This window comes from Talpa europaea (assembly GCF_964194135.1).
Source record: "Talpa europaea genome assembly, chromosome: 1".
In the NCBI taxonomy this organism is placed as follows: domain Eukaryota; kingdom Metazoa; phylum Chordata; class Mammalia; order Eulipotyphla; family Talpidae; genus Talpa; species Talpa europaea.
Genome location: NC_140073.1, coordinates 138,819,927 through 138,839,734, shown reverse-complemented (window position 1 = coordinate 138,839,734; position 19,808 = coordinate 138,819,927). Strand labels below are relative to the sequence as shown.

Here is a 19,808-nt window from a genome sequence, read left to right as displayed (position 1 = left end):
TATAAAGTGGTAAAAGTAGAAGTGAAGTCTCTATTGCTCCTCTTGCTAAAATGCCCACTTGTAGTCCAGATTTTTCTGCTAGTCTAGTTGGTCTTTGTTTTCCTTGCATCTCAAGGACGGTAGCTTTAATACAGAAAAAGCTGGAGTTTAACTGTCTACATAGAATTCTTTCAATTTAGGACATGGTTGTATGAACACATGTCCTAGAAAAATGGACACAGAATATGAATACATACAAGAGGTCTAAGCAGGTTTCTCTTCAGAAAGATCATTAGAAATTATCTATCAATGGCTAAAATATTCTTCTGAGTTTTGTTTCTTGAGGTAACTGATTTACGGCACTGTATGTGATTCAGAAAAATGGGATCTCAGCTCTTCAGGTGCATGTTACCCCACCACACTCACATTGAGGTACTCATTATCTTCTGATAGTGGAGGGTAAAATCACCACAGTTTAATAATTAGCTTTGTAAAATTTTAGTTTTTTCCTCTAATACTTTTATATGTGGGAAAATTTTATTTAAGGGGTTTATACTTTGAAGGGTTATGAAGTATTAAATACTTAATTTATTTTTTTCTTAGAGGTAGAATAAAAATTCATCTGTGTATCATATTATTTTTTCTCAGTTCATTAATTAAACAAATATAATTTAAATTAGTAACATCCCAAACTACCAAATAATTTTACCTACTTCCTTTTTCAATATTTTCAGTAAAAGTGATCTGGTAGAATTGGCTAAAGATGGATAAATTTAATTATATGTATAAAAAGATTTTTTTATTGAGGTAATGTTGGTTTATATTGTTCATGTTTTGGAGGAATCGGACCCTGTTCAATTACTATTGCCCTAATGCACTCAGCACAAAATTACCTGTGGTCCATCACAATAGAAGGACAATTTTTTAAGGAAATATTTTAATCAATCATCACATAAAATGAACATGACATCCATTAGAATTAAACCAAGGTTGGTAATATTGTTATATAAAGTTTACATGTCAGTGGAAAATAATGCATTTTTTGGTTTCTTCTAGGTTTTATAGATCGATTTCTGTAAACTATTCTTTTTAATGGTAAACAGTAATTAACGTATGTTATCCAACTATGCTAAGAAATAGAAAGGCAACTATAAAATCTATAATATCAACTGGTAGGATTAGGACTGGTTTGTTAAACACTAAGACCCACACTTGTATTGTCACTTTTACATTTGTGCACTTTTTCATTGCAAAGATTCTTACTGTTGGTACCTCATGACCAGCAATTCCTGAAGTTTCAGATATTTGACTGATCAAGACTCAGATGAGATTCCTTTCCCAATTTTGCTCTTTTGGAGCAGAAACATATACCTTATCTTTTGAAATGCAGTAATTAGCATCTTCTAACTTACAAAAAGAAGGATGAGTTATTATTAGGAATACAGTTTTAAATTACTTCTGTTTTTTAAAATAGTGTGTCTTGTGAATAAGCTGACCTTTCCATTTTGCTATACAAACTGACAAACATAACACTTGATCTCATTGTAGTAATTTCTTCTATCAACATTTTGCACACAGTAAGAATTTTAGTTGTAAGCTCAAAAAACTTCTACCTAAAAACCATCTTGAAATAAGTTTCCTTTTTGCAGATCTAAGATTTTTTTCACGTATGTGATTGTGAAAGGTAATTTGAACATACACATGCATATACTTGCGTAGATAAGTGTGTATAATTTTCTTTTTTTTTTTTGAAGATTTATTTATTAGTGCATGCAAGAGTTGTGGTGTAAGCCAGAGGTACGAGGATTGGAGCAGAAGTGGGGAGCAGAAAAGGCAGATCCATTTTGTGTATAATTTTCAAATAATTTCATTTTACTATTAAAATAAAAATAAGGGCCTCCCTGGTGGCACAAAGGGTTAGGATGCAGACTATGAAGCTATCTGCAGCCACTGCAGAACGAGTTGGATCCCTGGCCAGGAAGCTACCCACATGGCACAGCATTCTCTCCTGTCTTGCCCGCTGCTCCCCTCAGCAATGTACTTCAGTAGATCTGCCTGTTCTGTTCCCCAATCTGTCTCTGGTGAATCCTCTCACCCCACCCCTATACCTCTGGCCTGTACCCCAGTTCTTATATGCAAAATGAATAAATCTTAAAAAAAAATAAAAATAAAAATAAAATAAACTACAGGGACAACTCTGTGAGGACAGTCTTCCTTAGAATTCTTCCTCCAGGATGAGGAAGTCTGGTTCACTGAAAGATACGAAGTTGTAATAATGCTTTTCATCATCGCTTAATCCTGCATTGGCCAAAGTGACTATCACAGCTACATACATTAAGAAGATAATTTTTAAAAATCATGTCCCAAGAAGATATTTCAGTCCTCTTAAAATATTGAGTGGTATACAATTCATTCAAGAAGTTCACCTGCAGCAAAGATACTGTGACGAAGCTGCATTTAACCCTGTGCTTTACTTTTTGCCTCCTTTTCCTTCCCTCATATGAGTGTTCCTCATTTGCCATTAAAATTATTAGAATATTAAACTTCATGTTAACATAAATTTTCATTGATTTGATTTCACTAACTTGGATGTTCTACTCTTTTGCCCTCTTTGTATTAATTGTTCAGTAGCAATTAGTAAGCCAAATGATACTAAAGAGGATGCAGACTTGGTTAGAAGAACCCAATGATTTACATAGTTAGACCACACATTTTCTACTCGGGCTATGATTTGGATAAGGTAATTAAAACTCATTTGACCCTATGCGTTAAAGCAGAACTTCCAAGGACTAGCACAGAATTCCCAGAGTACTTGAAAATAATATTTTTTTTCTTTTCTTTAATTCGATCTTTTTGTTAAATTGAAGGGCTTTTTTGTAAACAGGATGAGTTCTTGAAGTTTTATTGTGCTGCCTTTCCCACTGTGTCTACTTTTGACAGCGGCAAAAGGAAGGTACCTCCAATGATGAGGTTGGGATATAGTCCAGACATCTAACAGAGCCAATTTCTTTTTTTTCAATGCACAGTTTTTCATGTAGAAAAGATACCTTAAAGGCATAATTTTACCTTTCAACTCAATAAAATGTTTTCAGAAAGGACTTTAGGGAAATTACTGTGAGTTCTTAATTATACTTAGCAGTAGATTATATAAGATAGAGTTGTACCGCAGATCTGCTTAAACATTTTTCAGTTTCTCAGTGTTCCTTCTTATAAACAGGGAATACAGAATAGAAAGTTTGAAAGCAGGATTCCAATTCAATGGTTGGAAAGAATTGGAGTCACAGTTGTCTAGAACTCTTACCAGTTATTTGCCTCTCTAAATTGGCTTTTTTGTCTGTTAAACAGAATTAATAATAATTACCTCATAGGACCCTCTGTAATGATTAAGAGGAATTGCATTAGGGGCTTCCCTGGTGGCTCAGGTTTTAAGTCTCAATGGTATCAAGCTATTGGTAGCCACGGGGACATGAACTCAATCCCTGGCCACAGAGGTGACCCACATGGCACAGCAAATCTCTCCTGTCTTTCCTGCTGCTCTCCTAAGCAGTGTATTTCAGTAGATCCACCTGCAGGGCTCCCCAATCTGTCTCTGGTGAATTCTCTCACCCCCTGTACCTCTTGCCTATACCCCAGTTCCTGTATGCATAAATAAATAAAATAAATCTTAAACTAAAAAAGAGAAATTGTATTATAAATATATTCAAATATAGCTGCTCTCAGAAATAGCAACATTTACTAAGAGGCATTAGGTGAGGTGGTTAACAATAGTCTTTGGTGCCTGATAGGCAGGTCTTTGAATTTTACCTTGATCCCTGTCTAATGTGAGATATTCAGCAATTGCTTAATTCTTCTGCATCTCATCCGTTATATCTTTGTGGTATAATAATAACACCATAATATGAAAAGAAGGTTCTAAAAGATCTTAGGGAATCTCATGGGTGTCCAGAACGGAACATGGCATATACTCATAGAAGGGCAAATATCAGATTATTTTTTGTGGAATATAAATAACCAAAAAGCATACACTAGCAAAATACAGAAAAAGCAAATCTTAGACATAATGGAAAAATATACTGGTTAACAGAGGGAAAAGAGGGAAGGAGGCGTGTAAAAATAGAAGGGGAGAGGGCGTTGGCACTGGAGGCATTCCCACTAACATCTTACAGAGGTTCCATTCTCTCCACACCCTGTCCAACACTTGTCATTTCTTGTCTTTTGGATAATAACCATTCTACAGGTGTGAGGTGCTAGGTCATTATTCCTTTGTATTCAATTTCCTAATAAAATAGAGGGCAAACATCTTTTCATGTGCTTATTGGCATGTCTTCTTTGAAGATATGTCTATTAAGATTCTCTACCTATGATTTATTGTTGTTGAGTTTTATCAGTTCTTTGTAGGTTTCAGATATTAACCCTTTGTTGGATATGTTAGTGCCAACATCTCCCATTCAGTATGATATCTTTTTATAAAGAAATATTTAATTTGTACCTACTTGTGAGTTTTAAAAGTGTGCCAGTACCAGCTGTTTTATATTATTATATTAAGGTGTTTTAAGATTTCTTAGTTTATAAAATTTGCCATTATTAGTTTAAACATTACTTTAACATAGGCATTTTATCTAAGAGACCCAGGCTCACAAATAGTTTATTTGTTATTGTTATTGTATATAGCTTTTTAAAAACCTTTATTTGAAGTTGTATTCTAATCATTTTACAATATTAAACCATACTTTCTCTTTCAACATCTTTTATTTACATGTTTTAACTTGCCAGCAACCAATAATAGTAATATTGTTTATTACTCTCATCAGAAAAAAAATATTTTTCTAAAATACTCTAAAGAAGAAATCACACGTTATAGAAGAGTTATTAAAACTATACAAACTAATATAGTAGGTGAGATATTTGAAAGTGACCTTGCATTGTATCCCAGGTTTATTGTATTAAAGCCTGTAAATAAAAGGGACAAATCATTTCTGGGAACTAATGTGACTTTCCTCCTTATTGGTAATGAAAACATTGAACTCTACTGATTTGTTCTACTGAAGCAATTACATTTTCTGGAAACTTAGAGCAGTTATTTAAGAGGATTGTTGCCTGTAATGAGGGCTTTATGGTGGATAGGGAAATAAAAATATTTGATCTTTATGTAAAGGAATGTCCTATTTTAATAGCAAGATGATATTGAATTTCTCATTCTGTTTCTTTATATACCCTTGATTATATTTGTCTCTCTTACCAGGGAGCTGCTCCCTTAGTGTCATTTTTTTACCCATCTTCTAGAACTCATGCATTGCTGTTTGTTTTATATAACTATTCGTGTAAGTTTAATATATTTTCTAACCTATTTTAAAGTGTAATTTTCACAATACTGAGTGAGATTCCCGCAAAATTTCAAAAGCTAAGAAGGGAACAACTGATACATTGATTTACTTGATATTTACTAATAGACTCAAATAGAAATGAGGTTTTCCACAGTGCACTGTGAATGTTACACACATAATAAGAACCTTCTTCAAGAAACAAAGATAAACCTCTTGAAATGATACTATGACTTATCAACCAGAATGACTACAATAAAGTAAAAGAAAACGGTGGGTGACAGCCTTAAGAAGCAAGTAGATTTCTCCTCTACTACTGACAGGAATATAAATTGGTAAAAGTATATTGAAAAACTGTTTGTGACTGTGGCCCAGAAATTCCACTTCTAGGTTGTATCAACATAAATGTGCACTTATGGTCACTAAAAGAAATATTCTAGACTGTTTTACCAGTACTATTTGTAAGAAATAGCCAAATTATGGAAAAGTATTCAAATACCCTCCAATGTCTAATGGGCAAAGTGTGTGATGTCATATAGCAAATGAAAAGTAAAAATATACATGAATTTGACAAGCTTAATGTTGAGCAAAAGAGAGTCAAATACCAAAGCATGCTTATGTTAGTCTATTTATGTTAGTCTAAATAGATAGGCAAAATAGGAAAAAGTGATCTTGGTCAAAGTCAGGATAAAGGTTTTGATAATGTTTTGTGAAAGAAAACATGAAGAAGGCTTCTGTGGTCTATTTCTTGATTTGACAGCAGGTAACATAATTGTGGTTAGTTTGTAGAAATTCATTACATATGATATATTTTTCTATGTATGTATATTATAATACAAAGTAAAGGTTTGAAAAAATTTACATAATCTTGTTCAAGTAACAAGATTATGATTTTTATGTAACCAGAGGATATAAAGAGATTACTTTTGAGTCAGTAAGACAGACTGCTTTTTGCCTCCTGACATCCACTATGTGTATAAATAGTATATAAAATTTGGTTAGTCACATAACCACCCAAAACAAGACTATTATTTATTATATCCTTAGTACCTTCCTGTGGCTCCAAGATATATTGAGACCTATGAGATATAACAACAATTGTCACATGGACCTTCATTAAGAGACAACATGTACTCATCCCTGCTCTTCATGCTTTTGTCAGTCGTTTGCCTGGATCTTATCAAGTGGAAAAATCCTTTTGCATTGATTGTGGGAGAACAAAAAATTGAAATGGGAAATGGGCCCCTGGGGACTGTGGAGTTTCCATAATAGTTTTGAAATCACCAAATCAGACTTTTATATGAAAGAGAAATAGAATTCTGTCTTCTTTAAACTGCAATCTAGTCTAGGTGACACAAATTAATGTTAGTACTCAGAAAATGCATAACAAGAACTAAACAATTACTAATTATAAAGTGCAATTGAATCAACAACTGTGTGACTAAGTATTACGAGCCAATGAGCCAATACTTCTGTTATAGAATTAAGCAAACTGAGTCTCATAAAGGTGTGTGGTCATTGCATCTAGCGAATAGAAAACTAGATTTTAAACTTAATTTTATCCAGTTAACTAGACTCAGTATTATTGCCTTGCAACTCAAAGCCCTGATAGTATCACATCTATTTATCTATCTAACCACCTAACTATCTATCTGTCTTAACAGTGGGTAACAGTATAGTTAACCTACAATATAGAATTTATTATGACTTTAAGATGCAAGATGGTGTTGTTGGGAGAAGGGTTAGAAGCAAAAAGTTTAATCTGGTTTGAGACGATAGAATCTAAGAATCAGTAGTGGGTATGTGAAAAAGGCAGAGTAAAGTAGATACTGTAAGAAATTCTATTGAGAGAATCAAGACTGTAAATAGAAGCTAAGGAATAAAGATAAATGTCAGGTTTTGACTAATTGTCTTTTACTGTGTACTATTCTGTTTTTAACAGAAATAAAATAAGGGAGTACAAGTATAGGAGAAATTATTTGAGGAAAAATATTAAACATATTGACACAAACATGGACTTTATAATAAGGTTAGAGAACAATTTGAGATGGAAATCTTGTATTTATACTTTAAAGACAGATACCAGAGAAAATTTATTTCTAATTTTTTTCTTCAGAGAATACCAATGATTTTAGATGGATACTGTTTCCCTAAAGGACAGGAAAAGTTCATTCATTAAGATCAAACTAATTGAGGGGCCTCCCTGGTGGCACAGGGGGTTAGGCATAGCACTGTGAAGGTATCTGCAGCCTCTGCAGCATGAGTTTGATCCCCAGTTGGCCAGGGAGCTTCCCACATGGTGCAACAGACTTCTCCTGTCTTGCCCGTTCGCTGCTTCCCTCAGCAGTGTATTTCAGTCAATCTGCATTTTCTGCTCCCCACTCTGTCTCTGGTGAATCCTCTCAGCCCCCCACACCTCTGGACTGCACCCCAGTTCTTGTAAAAAAAAGATCAAACTAATTGTATTTGTTATTTTATGTGATTTATTTTGTAAATAGTTTCTAGTGCATATGGAGGTGATATCAGTAACATAATGTTATCAATTAAGGAAATAACTTTTTACAACTGTTAACCATATTCTAAAGATGACTATCATTATCATCCAAAAATTTTGAATATTTACTATGTACTTGATACTGCCTTTAACACTAGGGTCACAGAATGATGTAGGTCATGTTACTTTTCCTTTAGAGACTACTATGTGATAGGGGAGACAAGACAAATACACAAGAGAATAAATAGCAAAGTAAAGTAGTGTTTACTCTGTTACATAAGCGGTTCAGTTAATCAGTGTCATAAGAGTTAGAAACAGTCTCTAAAACAAGGTGATCACGGTAAAAGTCTAAGAGGAGCTAAGACTCAAGCCAAAGCATAATGAGAACTAAGAATTTTGGTGAACCCTATAGTGGAAGATTATGAGAGTATTACTGAGTTTTGTTCAGTTGAAATCAAGATATTTTTGCTATTATTTTCCATCTTAAGTTGATTTTCAGCCTATGAGTCTATAATTTCTTCTTGAAATTGCTTTGCTCTGATTGAGAAACTGTCCATTGTTACTTCCTAACATTTGGTATCTGCATCCATGAGCTTTTGACACTGATCATTGAGCTGAAATACAGAAGGTTATATCACTCATTTACATTATCACCCGCTCCCCACTCCCAATACAAATGTGACATTTCAATTTTGCACACTTCAACTCTCTTTAAATCATCTGTATAAAAACTTCAAAGCTTGATTGATGATGAATGAGCCATTGTCTCCTCAAGCACCCGGTTCTCATTAGCCTTTAGAGTCTCAGCTTATTAATAATGAACCTTGAGGGCTGACCCAGGGGGGTAGCAGCAATTCATTGTGTCCCCAGATGAAAGGTCTGGGTTTGGAAAAGATACAGGGATCTCTGGACCAAGTGCATTCCAGAGATGATGTATTAAGTATCACAGGTAGATGATGTGAGCTATATTACTTTTGCATCATTATCTGCCAACAGACATGTGTGGCTTAAGGTGATGACAGAAAGATGCATTACTTTATGTCTGAGGAAGCCCAGTAACTGCTTCCTGTAGCTTCATTTTCAAAATAGACTTTTGCCACTTTAGATTTTGACTTCTCGGTTGTGATCTTTGACATGGATAGGCAATATAAGTCTGATATATGCATTATTCAGATGACCCCACCATAATAAGACAAGTACAATATTTCTAATCTTTATTTATTTTTATTAACATTTTAATTCTACGCTTGACCTGTAGATGCACCTATGCATAACCAGACATTTAGAAATTCAATCAGGAATTGTGGTTAAGTATTTTGTTATTACTTACTAGATCATTATGTTAATTTTGTGTAACTTTATGCATAGAAGTGAATGTTTGCTGCTTATAGCAATCATATAGATTAAGTGGACTATGTCTAATTATGGTTAAAATTATAACCTTTATTTTGTAAAAAGGAAACAACATTATGAAATGGTCATCAATTGTGCATGGGGTCAAAGCGATTTTGTCAACTTCTTAATCCTAGTAAGAGACCGTATTAATCTGTATTTCAGCAGGGGACCTACATCACATTTTCTTTTGAGAGACTTTATTTGCAAAATGTTAATGATTTTCATACTGGTTATTCAACCCCAAATTCAGTATAATGAATAGTATTTGGGGAAAAAAAGAGAACAAAAAATTTATTTTATAGTACAAACATTTCCTTCTCCATGAGACTCACACAAATGAGAATAAAGGGAAGAAATGACCAAATGAACAATTATTATGGATAGGAAGGCCAAGACAAAAATATTTTATGTCCTTTCTTAAATGTCACATTGCTATTTTGCAACTTTCTAAAAAATAATTTAATTAATGATATGAGGTGGATTTATAGTTTGATGAAAAATCTTTCTTATATACTTGTACAGGATTAGGGAATTTTGTTCCTCTGGGATAGCTCAAAATCACCATTATTTATTTGATAATAATTGAATGAGGTACACAAATTAGGATTTGGGACACAATTATGTCTCTAAATATATCTTATGCATATCAAACATATTGTATGAATAATTTTGTACATCATCAATTTTAATAATTTTATATAATTAAGCAATTTCTATTTCAGCTTATAAAAGTCTCATGTTTGTATATATCCCCCTATATCCAGATATGTTTAGTGCTCTACTGAAAATATCTTTCCTATATACAAGATAAAATGAATGATTTTATGAATCAAATATTTATTGTGTATCTAGTTTGTGATTTATTGAAGCTAAACATTGGTTATTGAGCTTGGAAATCCAAACATAATGCAATATAACCCAGTTAAGATGACCTTAGAGTGTTTATGGAAATGGATGGCTTTCAGTATGAGTTTGATTTGATCAGAATTTAATTCAAAATTAGAACAGTCATAAATGGTAACTGATCAATATTGAAGGCAAATTCATGTTTTTTTTATTTCAATTTAACAAATATTCATTAAGTACCTGTTGCGCCAGGTTTGAAGCTATAGTTGCAACAATGAAAAAGATCCCCTATATTCACAGAGTTCACCAATTATATATTCAGTTATAAGTTGTATACTTACATATAATTCAAATTCAGCATATTGGAGGGTAGTGCAGATTACTATTTACTTACTTTAAATACAGAAAGTTCATGGTATCTTTTACTTGACCTGGATGCATTAAGGTAGTAGAAAATGTTGAGACACAAACATATTTAAGTGTTTACTGGAATTTTTCATTAACAAAAAGATACTTTTTCCATAGAATGTCATATTTAATATATCACTATATTTAATCATGATGTTTATTAAGAAGATACTTTTCTGGTTTGTGAACTTGCCAGAAATTTTTTTTTTTTTTTTTTTTTGTGGGACCGGGATCGAACTGGTGCTGCAGAGGCTGCAGGCAGCCTCGCAACCCAGCGCTCAACCACTAGGGGAGGCCTGCCAGAAATATTTTTTATAATGCGATAAGGAAACTCATGGCAGCTTTTAACTACAGATTATTCAAATGACCAAGAACCTATTGGTGTCCGTCTTAATTTATTCTCATCTATTTTTACAGTGGAAGTAAAATATAATAAAATGTAATTACCTTGAGTTCACTTACATATTAAACTCTTTACTCTTCCAGGTTTTATGCTTCTTGTTTTAAGATCAATTAAATCTGTGCCTTATCTTCCTTTCTCTTGTATAATTAGAAATTGCTTTTTTGTTATAGTTTAAATATTTAATTATTAATCATTTATTTCCTTCTAGTGGGAGGGGAACTGTGTAGCAAAATAAATCCTTAATAAAACCTATGGAAAGTTCTACTTTTCTTGTGTTTAGCAAAGATAGATATGGAGTACAGTTAGACATTTCTCTAATACATTCTTGGGTAAACACCCAACCAAGCTTTTTTCTCTTTTTATCCTTCCTTTCTCTGATCTAAAAATCTAAGCAAGCCTCTGTTGTCAACTGGGGCAGAAACATTAGGTATCCCTTTTGTTCAGTAAATAATCTGTGTCTCTAACAAATTTCTTAAAGTTAAAGAATTTTCTTTGTCCAAAAATGAATTTAACTAAATATTTTCCCACAAAATATATAAAATTAACATTTAAAATATTTATACTAAAATTAGTATTTAAAATTATCATAAAATTATAAAATCAATGTGAGTTATACTAATGAATAAATGCAATTTTAACATTATCTCCTTGCAAATATTTAGGCTATCAAGTTCATCAAAAAACATAAGATAAATTGCATATTAAAACTCTCTTATGTGGGCTGTTGACATTTAACAGCAAAATAGGATCTAAGCCAGATATAAAAAAGGACATTTTTTTAAATAAACTCTCCATAATTAAATACTGAAAATTTATAAATCCTCTTAGCCAGAATTACTGCCAGATGCCAGAATTTGATTTTAGGATGATAAAAATATCATCCAGACTGATCACAATTGTAGTCCTAATTTGAAATTTTAACATGTAAGATTATACTTGAATTATTATTGCCTCATTTCTAAATCTCTTTTCCAAGTAAAACCAAGCTCTTGAACTGAATATTTCTAAGAAACAAATGTCAACATTGGTAGCAGATTAATATTGTTGAAGAAAAGGATTTGATGAGATTATTATTCAATATAATATAATCAGATTCTATTTGAATATTTTTAGATAGGAAGTTGGAGATGGATACTGTGTTCCTTCAGTATGAGGTATTTGAATTAAAATGTGACTCCTGAAAAATACAGACTCTTTCTCCAATGTTTGAGCTATTACCTTTTCTATTCACATTTTTTAAGTAGAGCTTTTCCAAATGTAGACTGAAAAATAACCTTCATTTCCTGGATAGCAGTCAAAATCTCTTCTTTGTCACCTAATGAAGAATTATTCCTAGAGCGGAAGAGCATCACCTAATGTCTCATGAGAAAGCTATTAGTATGAGATTTTCACATTTCTTAGATAGAAACTTAATGCCCAACATTAATGTAGAAATCCATTTTCAGAATCTTTCTTACATCTTACATCTCCCTTCTGCTTTGATGGAGGTTGTATGGTTAGGTCATGAAAAATAATGAACTGGGATTTAGAAGTAGAATGATTATCTAATTTCTTTTTGTTTCTTTTTTTTCCTTACCTGAGAAAATGAAACCAATAGTCAGTGAAAGAATTGATGATGGGAGTGGGGGTGATTTAAAATGTGGGCAACCTTGCAATGTCAGAATTAATCTGGAGGGTTTTATATACAATGCAATAAGGCATTTTAAATAGGCGTACCACCCATGCTCCCACAAATATCCCGCAAGTGGTCTCACATTCTCCTATCTCCCTCTTTGATTTAAGGTAGATCTTAAAAATTTAGCTTGCAGTGCTGTACAGGAGAAATTATTTTCTTAAAGTCACAATAGAAGATGAGGTCAGTTGCCGTCTTCATCACTAACAATCTTTCTTGTATGAATTTTCTTCTAGTGGATATATGTCCACCTAACTTCTTGTTTACTCAACTTCTCTTATAATAGGAATGGTCATGGGATATTATTCTGGCCAAGAAAATGTATACATCATCCTCGGGAGGCTTCTCTTCTCAAATAGTCAGAGACTCACAAAAATGAAGTATCTTATTTGCTCTTCTGCTTCGACCTCCAAAACTTCAGAGCAAACATCTTTAGATCCAGTAGCCACCTTGTTCCTATAAGGAATAAATCCAACACTGAGGATGATATAGTAGGCCATGGGACCTACAAAGCTGTTAAACTATTCTCTGCAGTTGTATCCTGCAGACATATTATGTGAGAAAAATCCTTCCCTCTCTATTTAAACTGTTAGCTTCATTTTTGTTGCTTTTAACTTACTGCTTTATAGACTATGATTTATGTTAAAGTCTGTTTGTATTGGATAATAGGGAGAAATGTGGCAAACATTGGGTAGGAAAATTTGCTGTTTTTTTCTAACCAATTTATTCAAATAATAAGAACAGCATTTTAGAGGAAATATCTTACACATTTTTTTCTGGATAATATAAAGCTATCTGAAGGAAAATCTATGTATATGATCAACTATGGGGACATATTAACAGATCAAGTCAAGTGCTGTGAAATAGAATGAAGTAAAATTTGGCTTTCATGGATTTCACTCACAGCCATGCAATTATTCCAGTGGGCCAGGATTTTTATTTATTATATCTTGTTTTGTGTTGTTCTTAAAGAATAATTTTATTAATTCCATTTGAGATGACAGAACATTTTTGTGATTGAAGTATTAGTTTTAGTTTCCATTTTGTACTAATTATTTACCTACTCACACCAATCAGTGTCACATTTTTCTAAAGTTGACAACTTGTACCACAGCTCACCAAAATATTCACACTCTGTGACCTTGGAATGTCATTTGTGGAAATTTATTCTAAAAGAACTAATCAGAGATAAACAAATACCAAAAAGAGGGATTGTCTAGAAAAATGCTATTAATTTATCCTGTGGCCTATCATATCCTCATTAAAATCAACATACAGTAGCATAATACTTAATTACCATTAGAAATACATAATGTAAAATAAGATAAAACTAACAGGTTATAAAATACTATATGCAATATCATTCTAACTGTATCGGGGAATAAAACAAAAAAAATTAATGGTATCTGTACCAAAATGTTAAGAGTGTTTCCCTGTAAGCCTTTTGATTATGAGTGGTTGGTTTTCTTTATATTTTTCTATCTTGAAATTTCTGACTCATTTCACATGATTCAATGAAATATATTTTAAAAGATATCTTGGCTATTAACAAGGTAATGCTAACATTGAAAATAGTTTAAGAATAAATAATTTTATTGACTACTTTTCTCATTAACAAGAATTATGATAACAAATTTCTGTTTGTTTGTTTTAATACAGAAATCCTAAATGGTGGAGTCTATGTAGACCAGAACAAATTCCTTTGTTATACAGATACAATTCATTGGCAAGATATTGTTCGGAATCCATGGCCTTCCAACTTGACTCTGGTGTCAACAAATGGTAGCGCAGGATGTGAGTAGCACTGTCCTTCATAATGTCTCAGAATGTTCTTCTACCCTGTTTGAAAATGAATAACATGATTATTATGACATTATAATTTTTTGCACTGCGGTTGTGTCCATTGAAATTTTCTGTTATATATGGCATATGGAAGAAATGGCTGCCCTTTTTCTTCTAATTAACTTTCTTTTTGGAATGATACTTCCCCTTTACAAATTCTCATTTTTTTAACATGACCCCTTTTTGCTAAATCTGAAATATTTGTTCATATTTCCAATGTCCAAATGTTTGCCAGAGTATCCATGCATTTAAGACTGGTGTCTAGCTACTGCTTCAGATCTTTGTCAGTCAAATACCACTGAGAAAAAGGTAGTAGAGCAAAAATGGGTTCTTTCCAGTCACTGAAAATTTTTAATTAAAAATGTTAAAACTAGTGAAAATTGTAGAATTTCTAAGCCGTCATTTGCCCCTAACTTTTCTTGTAACACTTTATAACAATTTTAAAGACTATAAATAGAGTGAAGAAATATAGATTTAGTATGGCAGGAATATATTGCATTCTGATTTTTGTCATTAGCATAATATACTACCCAATTTCCTATGTTATTAATTTTTTTGACTTTTTATTTATTTTTGCCTACAATAACTAGGGAATAGGCCAGAGGTGCAGGGTGAGAGGATTCACCAGCAATAGACTCGGGAACAGAACAGGTGGATCTACTGAAATACACTGCTGAGGCGAGCAGCAGGCGAGACAGGAGAGGTCTGCTACATCATGTGCATTAGCTCCCTGGCTGGGGATCAAACTCATGCTGCAGTAGCTGGCAATAGCTTGATAACACTGAGACTTTAACCCATGTGCCACCAGGGAGGCCCCCAATTTCCCATTTTTAATGTGCATATTCTTTCTACCACAGGGGATTTATAAGACTCAAAGTGTTTAATATGATTAAATGATAAGTAAATAATATTTAAACTGTCACTAAAACATTTGGAAATTATTCTGTCTGGAATCTGTTTCAATTCCATAAAGTAGGCTGTTGCCCCTGCATTTATTTTTACTGACATTTGTATGAGAACAGAATTGTTATCAAGTGTTAACTTGGGTTTTGTATTTCTCATCTATTATTATGCATTTCCCACCTGAAATTATAACTACTTTCTCACAATTCAATAATTATTTGCTGTAGTACTGATTGTGTTATGACACTTTTGTAGAAAAATCAAACTCCAAGGGACAATTATTAAATTTCATGATGGTCCTAACAATATAATGGGAAAATATGAATATATTTGATCTAAACTGACAGCTGTGTTTTTAATAAATGGCTATTTTTTTTAAAAAGTAGAGTAACAATTTTCTTGTCACATCTTCAAGTAAAAATTTGTATGAGATTTCATCTTTGTTCAAGTTGCCTACCTTGTAAAATTACATATGAATGAAATATTTAATCTTTTCATTCTAACAAGACAAATGACGTGTTTTAGAAATGAATTCCATTTTCAGCATGTCCATATTGTGGCACATTTTATTTGGGGAAGGGGGAAGGCATAATAGTTTGATAAAAGGAATGCTGACTCTCATCTTGTCAAAGTGACTAACCTGTAATGCATAAATGAGGCCAGGAAAGTGTAAACCCAACACTGAAGCCAAAAGAGAGAGTACTCACTGATCTTACAGGATGTAGAAAAGGAAAGGTCTGAGGGGTTTGCTGTTCCTTAGCAGATAACATCTTTTTTGTGTTACTCTTTTGAGGACACATTTGGGTGGCTGTGCCTACAATTAGGCAAACATAGCCGTATTTGTTTTTGCATGCAAATAATTGCTGGTGCAAAAATCATAAATGCAAAGTAGAGTCATAACCAATGGTCCTTTGCAAGTTAAGCTCCAAGTGTTTGTTGACATTCTATTTTTGCATAGCAGTCCTATTTGCTGCCACACTATACATTTTAAATGACATAATAGCAGGTAATAATGAATTGCTTATCCTTGAATATTGGCTTCCTATGTTTTTATCTTTTCCATCTTCTCCCTATGGATGACCTTAGGCACTCTCATAGTTTTAAATGCAATTTCTTCCCTAATGACCAACCAGTAAGTCACCCAATTAAAAAATCTGGTGATCATCATTTGGGCACTCTCCTTGACTCTTTACATTTAATGAATCACTATATCATGATGATTTTTGCCCTTTTATTTTATTTTATGTGTGTCTTTTTACCATTGCCTTAGTTCATGACTTTATTTGTTGCCTGAGTTACTGAAATAACTTCTAAATTCCTACATTTTTTGAGGTCAGTGCACCCTTGTGAAACCCAGAGATTCCCTTCTTAAAATGTTTTGAAGTGAGTGAATAAGTACAAAATAAATAATTTACATCAAAAATACATAAATTAAGTTTTAAAATACCAGAAAAGAAATAAATCATATTGAAATGCATTTATAAACATGTTTAAAAACACATGATAAATTAATAGTTTTCTTTAGGGGTATGTTAAATAAAATTTCTAACAGTAGGATTAATATGTAACTAATTTTGAAGCAGTGAACAGCATGAATGATATTTTCAAAGGCTAGTCACTTAAATAAATGGTGTTGGGGAAATCAGATACCCCTGTGGACATCCACATAGATAAGACAGGAATTGGACTTATGTCTTGCACTATATATAAAATTAACTCAAAATGGATCAAAGATCTAAATGTGATACCAAAAACCATAAAAGGCCTGGAAGAAAATATAGAAGAAAGGCTTTATGACATTGAATTTGGCAATTATTCTTGTATATGACACCAAAAACACAAACAACAATCGCAAAAGTAGACAAATAGGACCACATTAAACTTAAAAACTTCTGTGCCTCAAAAGACATAATCAATACAGTGAAAAGACAACTTATGGAGAGTAAAGAGTTATAAATTATATAGCTGATAAAGGATTAATATAAAAAATATATAAAGAACACTTATAACTCAACAAAAAATAATGCCCAGAAATGGGCAAATAATTTGAATTCTCTTCCCAAACCTTTGATGGTCAGCAGCCCCTTCATTCAGAGCCACAATGTTTAATTGCTTTCTTTGTCTCAAGTCCTGACAAACCCACCTAACAAAATGTCAGCAAGAGCTCTATTTAATGGAAATCTAACCATGAGTTTGTCTACAAACTCTCCCAAGGACAAGTGTTGGGTCAATTCTAAATAAAACAAAAGGTCTGGAGTTTTCAACAGACTGCTTCTTTTTCTCCCATGTATGGAATTTCACCCCTGTAAGGAATGAGTGATTCCAATTTCTTTGTTTTGTACTGCCCTTCCTTTTCTGTTTGCCTATCTAAATTTTTGTCATACTTTTAAGACATCTATCAGGCGTTATCTCTTCTAAGAAGTGTTCTTTTTTACTGGCTAGATTAGGTTGCTTTCCCTAGGTGACCCCATAAAGACCAGTGTTGAAAAGTGACATTTTGTGTCACTCTAAAATGAAATTCCTTGTGAAAAAATAATAGATAACAAATATTTACTGAATAAATAAAAATGAAACAAATCAGTTCATAAGTAGATAAATCAAATGAATCCAAGATATGTTTTCTTGCATCAGTCATTTATATACAAAATAATGGATTGAAATGAAAATTATAACTCACAGACAAGTTTATCCATTTTAAGTTTTTTTCAGGTAAAGATGGCAATATGGAGCTATGTCCTTAATTTATTTCATATAATTACATTTACATTATATTTATATTATACTGTAAGATAAAATAGATCTACTTTTTCTTGCATGTTTAAAGAGACTAATTTGTATAATACTTGTAAACACATAGAAATCATGTGATTTTGACAAAAAATTAAGAGTAATTGTTTCTTAAGTGATATTATGCAAAGAATTTCTTAATACATATTTTGGTAAAATACTAATTTTTATATTTTTATTGAGGTAATGTTTGGTTACAACATTGTATGTGATTTAGAGGCATAGGTTTCCACCTCCTCATGTTACTGGGCAGGGTGAGGGACACTCTTGAACCCCCAAACCTGCCTGCTCTAAATAGTTTCTGCTATCTACTGTATTAAGACAAAATATATTGTAGTGCATAGACCTTCAGTGGAAAGTAACTTTAATACAATTAGTGTGCAACACAGAAAAGACAAAATAATATAGTTTCCAAGTCAGGCACCGAAATTTCCTGTCTCCTTGTGGGAAAATGTCCAGCCAAACAGGGTTGGCCCATAACAGGAACACTGAGGCACAAAAGTTAGCCATAAGTCCAAGGTACCCTCTTGGGGACCCATGGGAAAGGGGCAGAAGGGGCCAGACAAGTCCAGAAGGAAAAGAGCAAAATCAAAATCAAGGGGTCTTCCTGGTGGAGCAAGGGGTTAAGACTATGAAGCAATCTGCAGTAGCACACATGAGTTCGATCCCCTGTCAGGGAGGTGATCCACATGGTGTAGCAGACCTCTTCTGTCTCACCTGCTGCTCCCCTCAGCAGTGTATTTCAGTCGATCTGCCTGTTCTGCTCCCCACTCTGCCTCTGGTGAATCCTCTTACGTCCCAACCCCCACACCTCTGGCCTGTACCCCGGTTCTTGTACACATAAATAAATCTTTTTAAAAAACCCCAAAAACAAAATCAAGATAAACACTGCCATTCTTAGCCTCCTCAGGGGTCTCTCACCCACATAGGTTTCAAGTGTCTTCTACCATGTCCCCCAAGTCCTGGGAACCAGCCCAAGGCCAAGAAGCAAATTCAGCTTCTTCACCATCTCTCTGCTCCATGTGCCTCCTCCAGGTCTCCTCCTTGTTTTCCATCTCACTTCCTCCAGTCTCCTAGTCTCCTTCCCAGCTTCTCCTCCCTGCTAAGCTCTACCCTTCCTTGGGTGGAGCAGGGGGCCTGGGACCTCCCCTTTTCCTGGGGACAACCCTGTTGCACTCAGATGTAGGTCACCACTCTCAACCATCCAGGTACCCTCATCCTCCACAATAGTCCACTGAAAACACCAATTCTTAATGCAAAAAAGCAACATCTTTTAAAGGGAATTTAGTTTCTTTTTGGCTTACTGTTTCAGCTATAATTAAAACAATTGATGAAAAATTTGCAACTTTCTAGAAAAATAATACCTCTGCCTTAAAAATATGATTTAGGAATAAGTATAACTAAATTGTATTTTCCAAAATACTTAAGATATCTTAATACCTTTAGCAGGTTGAGGGAGAGATGAGTGTATTTTTCTCATACAAATCCCTAACTAGATTAATTATTTAATATTCTAACATTATTGGTAAGTACCAAGGATTTATTCTATGAATGACACTTCAAAGTGAAAAAAATCATAGAGTGAATGATGTCTCACTCAGAACGCTGTAATAATATTGCCCATTACAATAAGAATGATGAAATGATGGGAAATAGTTGCCTTCTAAAAATTAAGTAAATGGGATATATCAGAATATGTGTGAAAAAAATAGACATTGAATTTTCCCAAGAAAAAGTATTGTGTAGTTAAGAGAATGA

General features: G+C 33.2%; 1 protein-coding gene across 2 annotated transcripts in view; it reads left to right on the top strand.

Annotated features, from left to right (window-relative positions):
• The window catches only part of ERBB4 (erb-b2 receptor tyrosine kinase 4), a gene marked incomplete at both ends in the record, with an annotated part of 956,569 nt that overhangs the window by 617,911 nt on the left and 318,850 nt on the right, over positions 1-19,808 (top strand). For both annotated transcript variants that reach the window (XM_084249633.1, XM_084249632.1), the window contains one exon: positions 14,178-14,312. In XM_084249633.1, the coding sequence (XP_084105759.1) occupies positions 14,178-14,312 (135 nt within the window). The remainder of the gene's footprint in view (positions 1-14,177; positions 14,313-19,808) is intronic.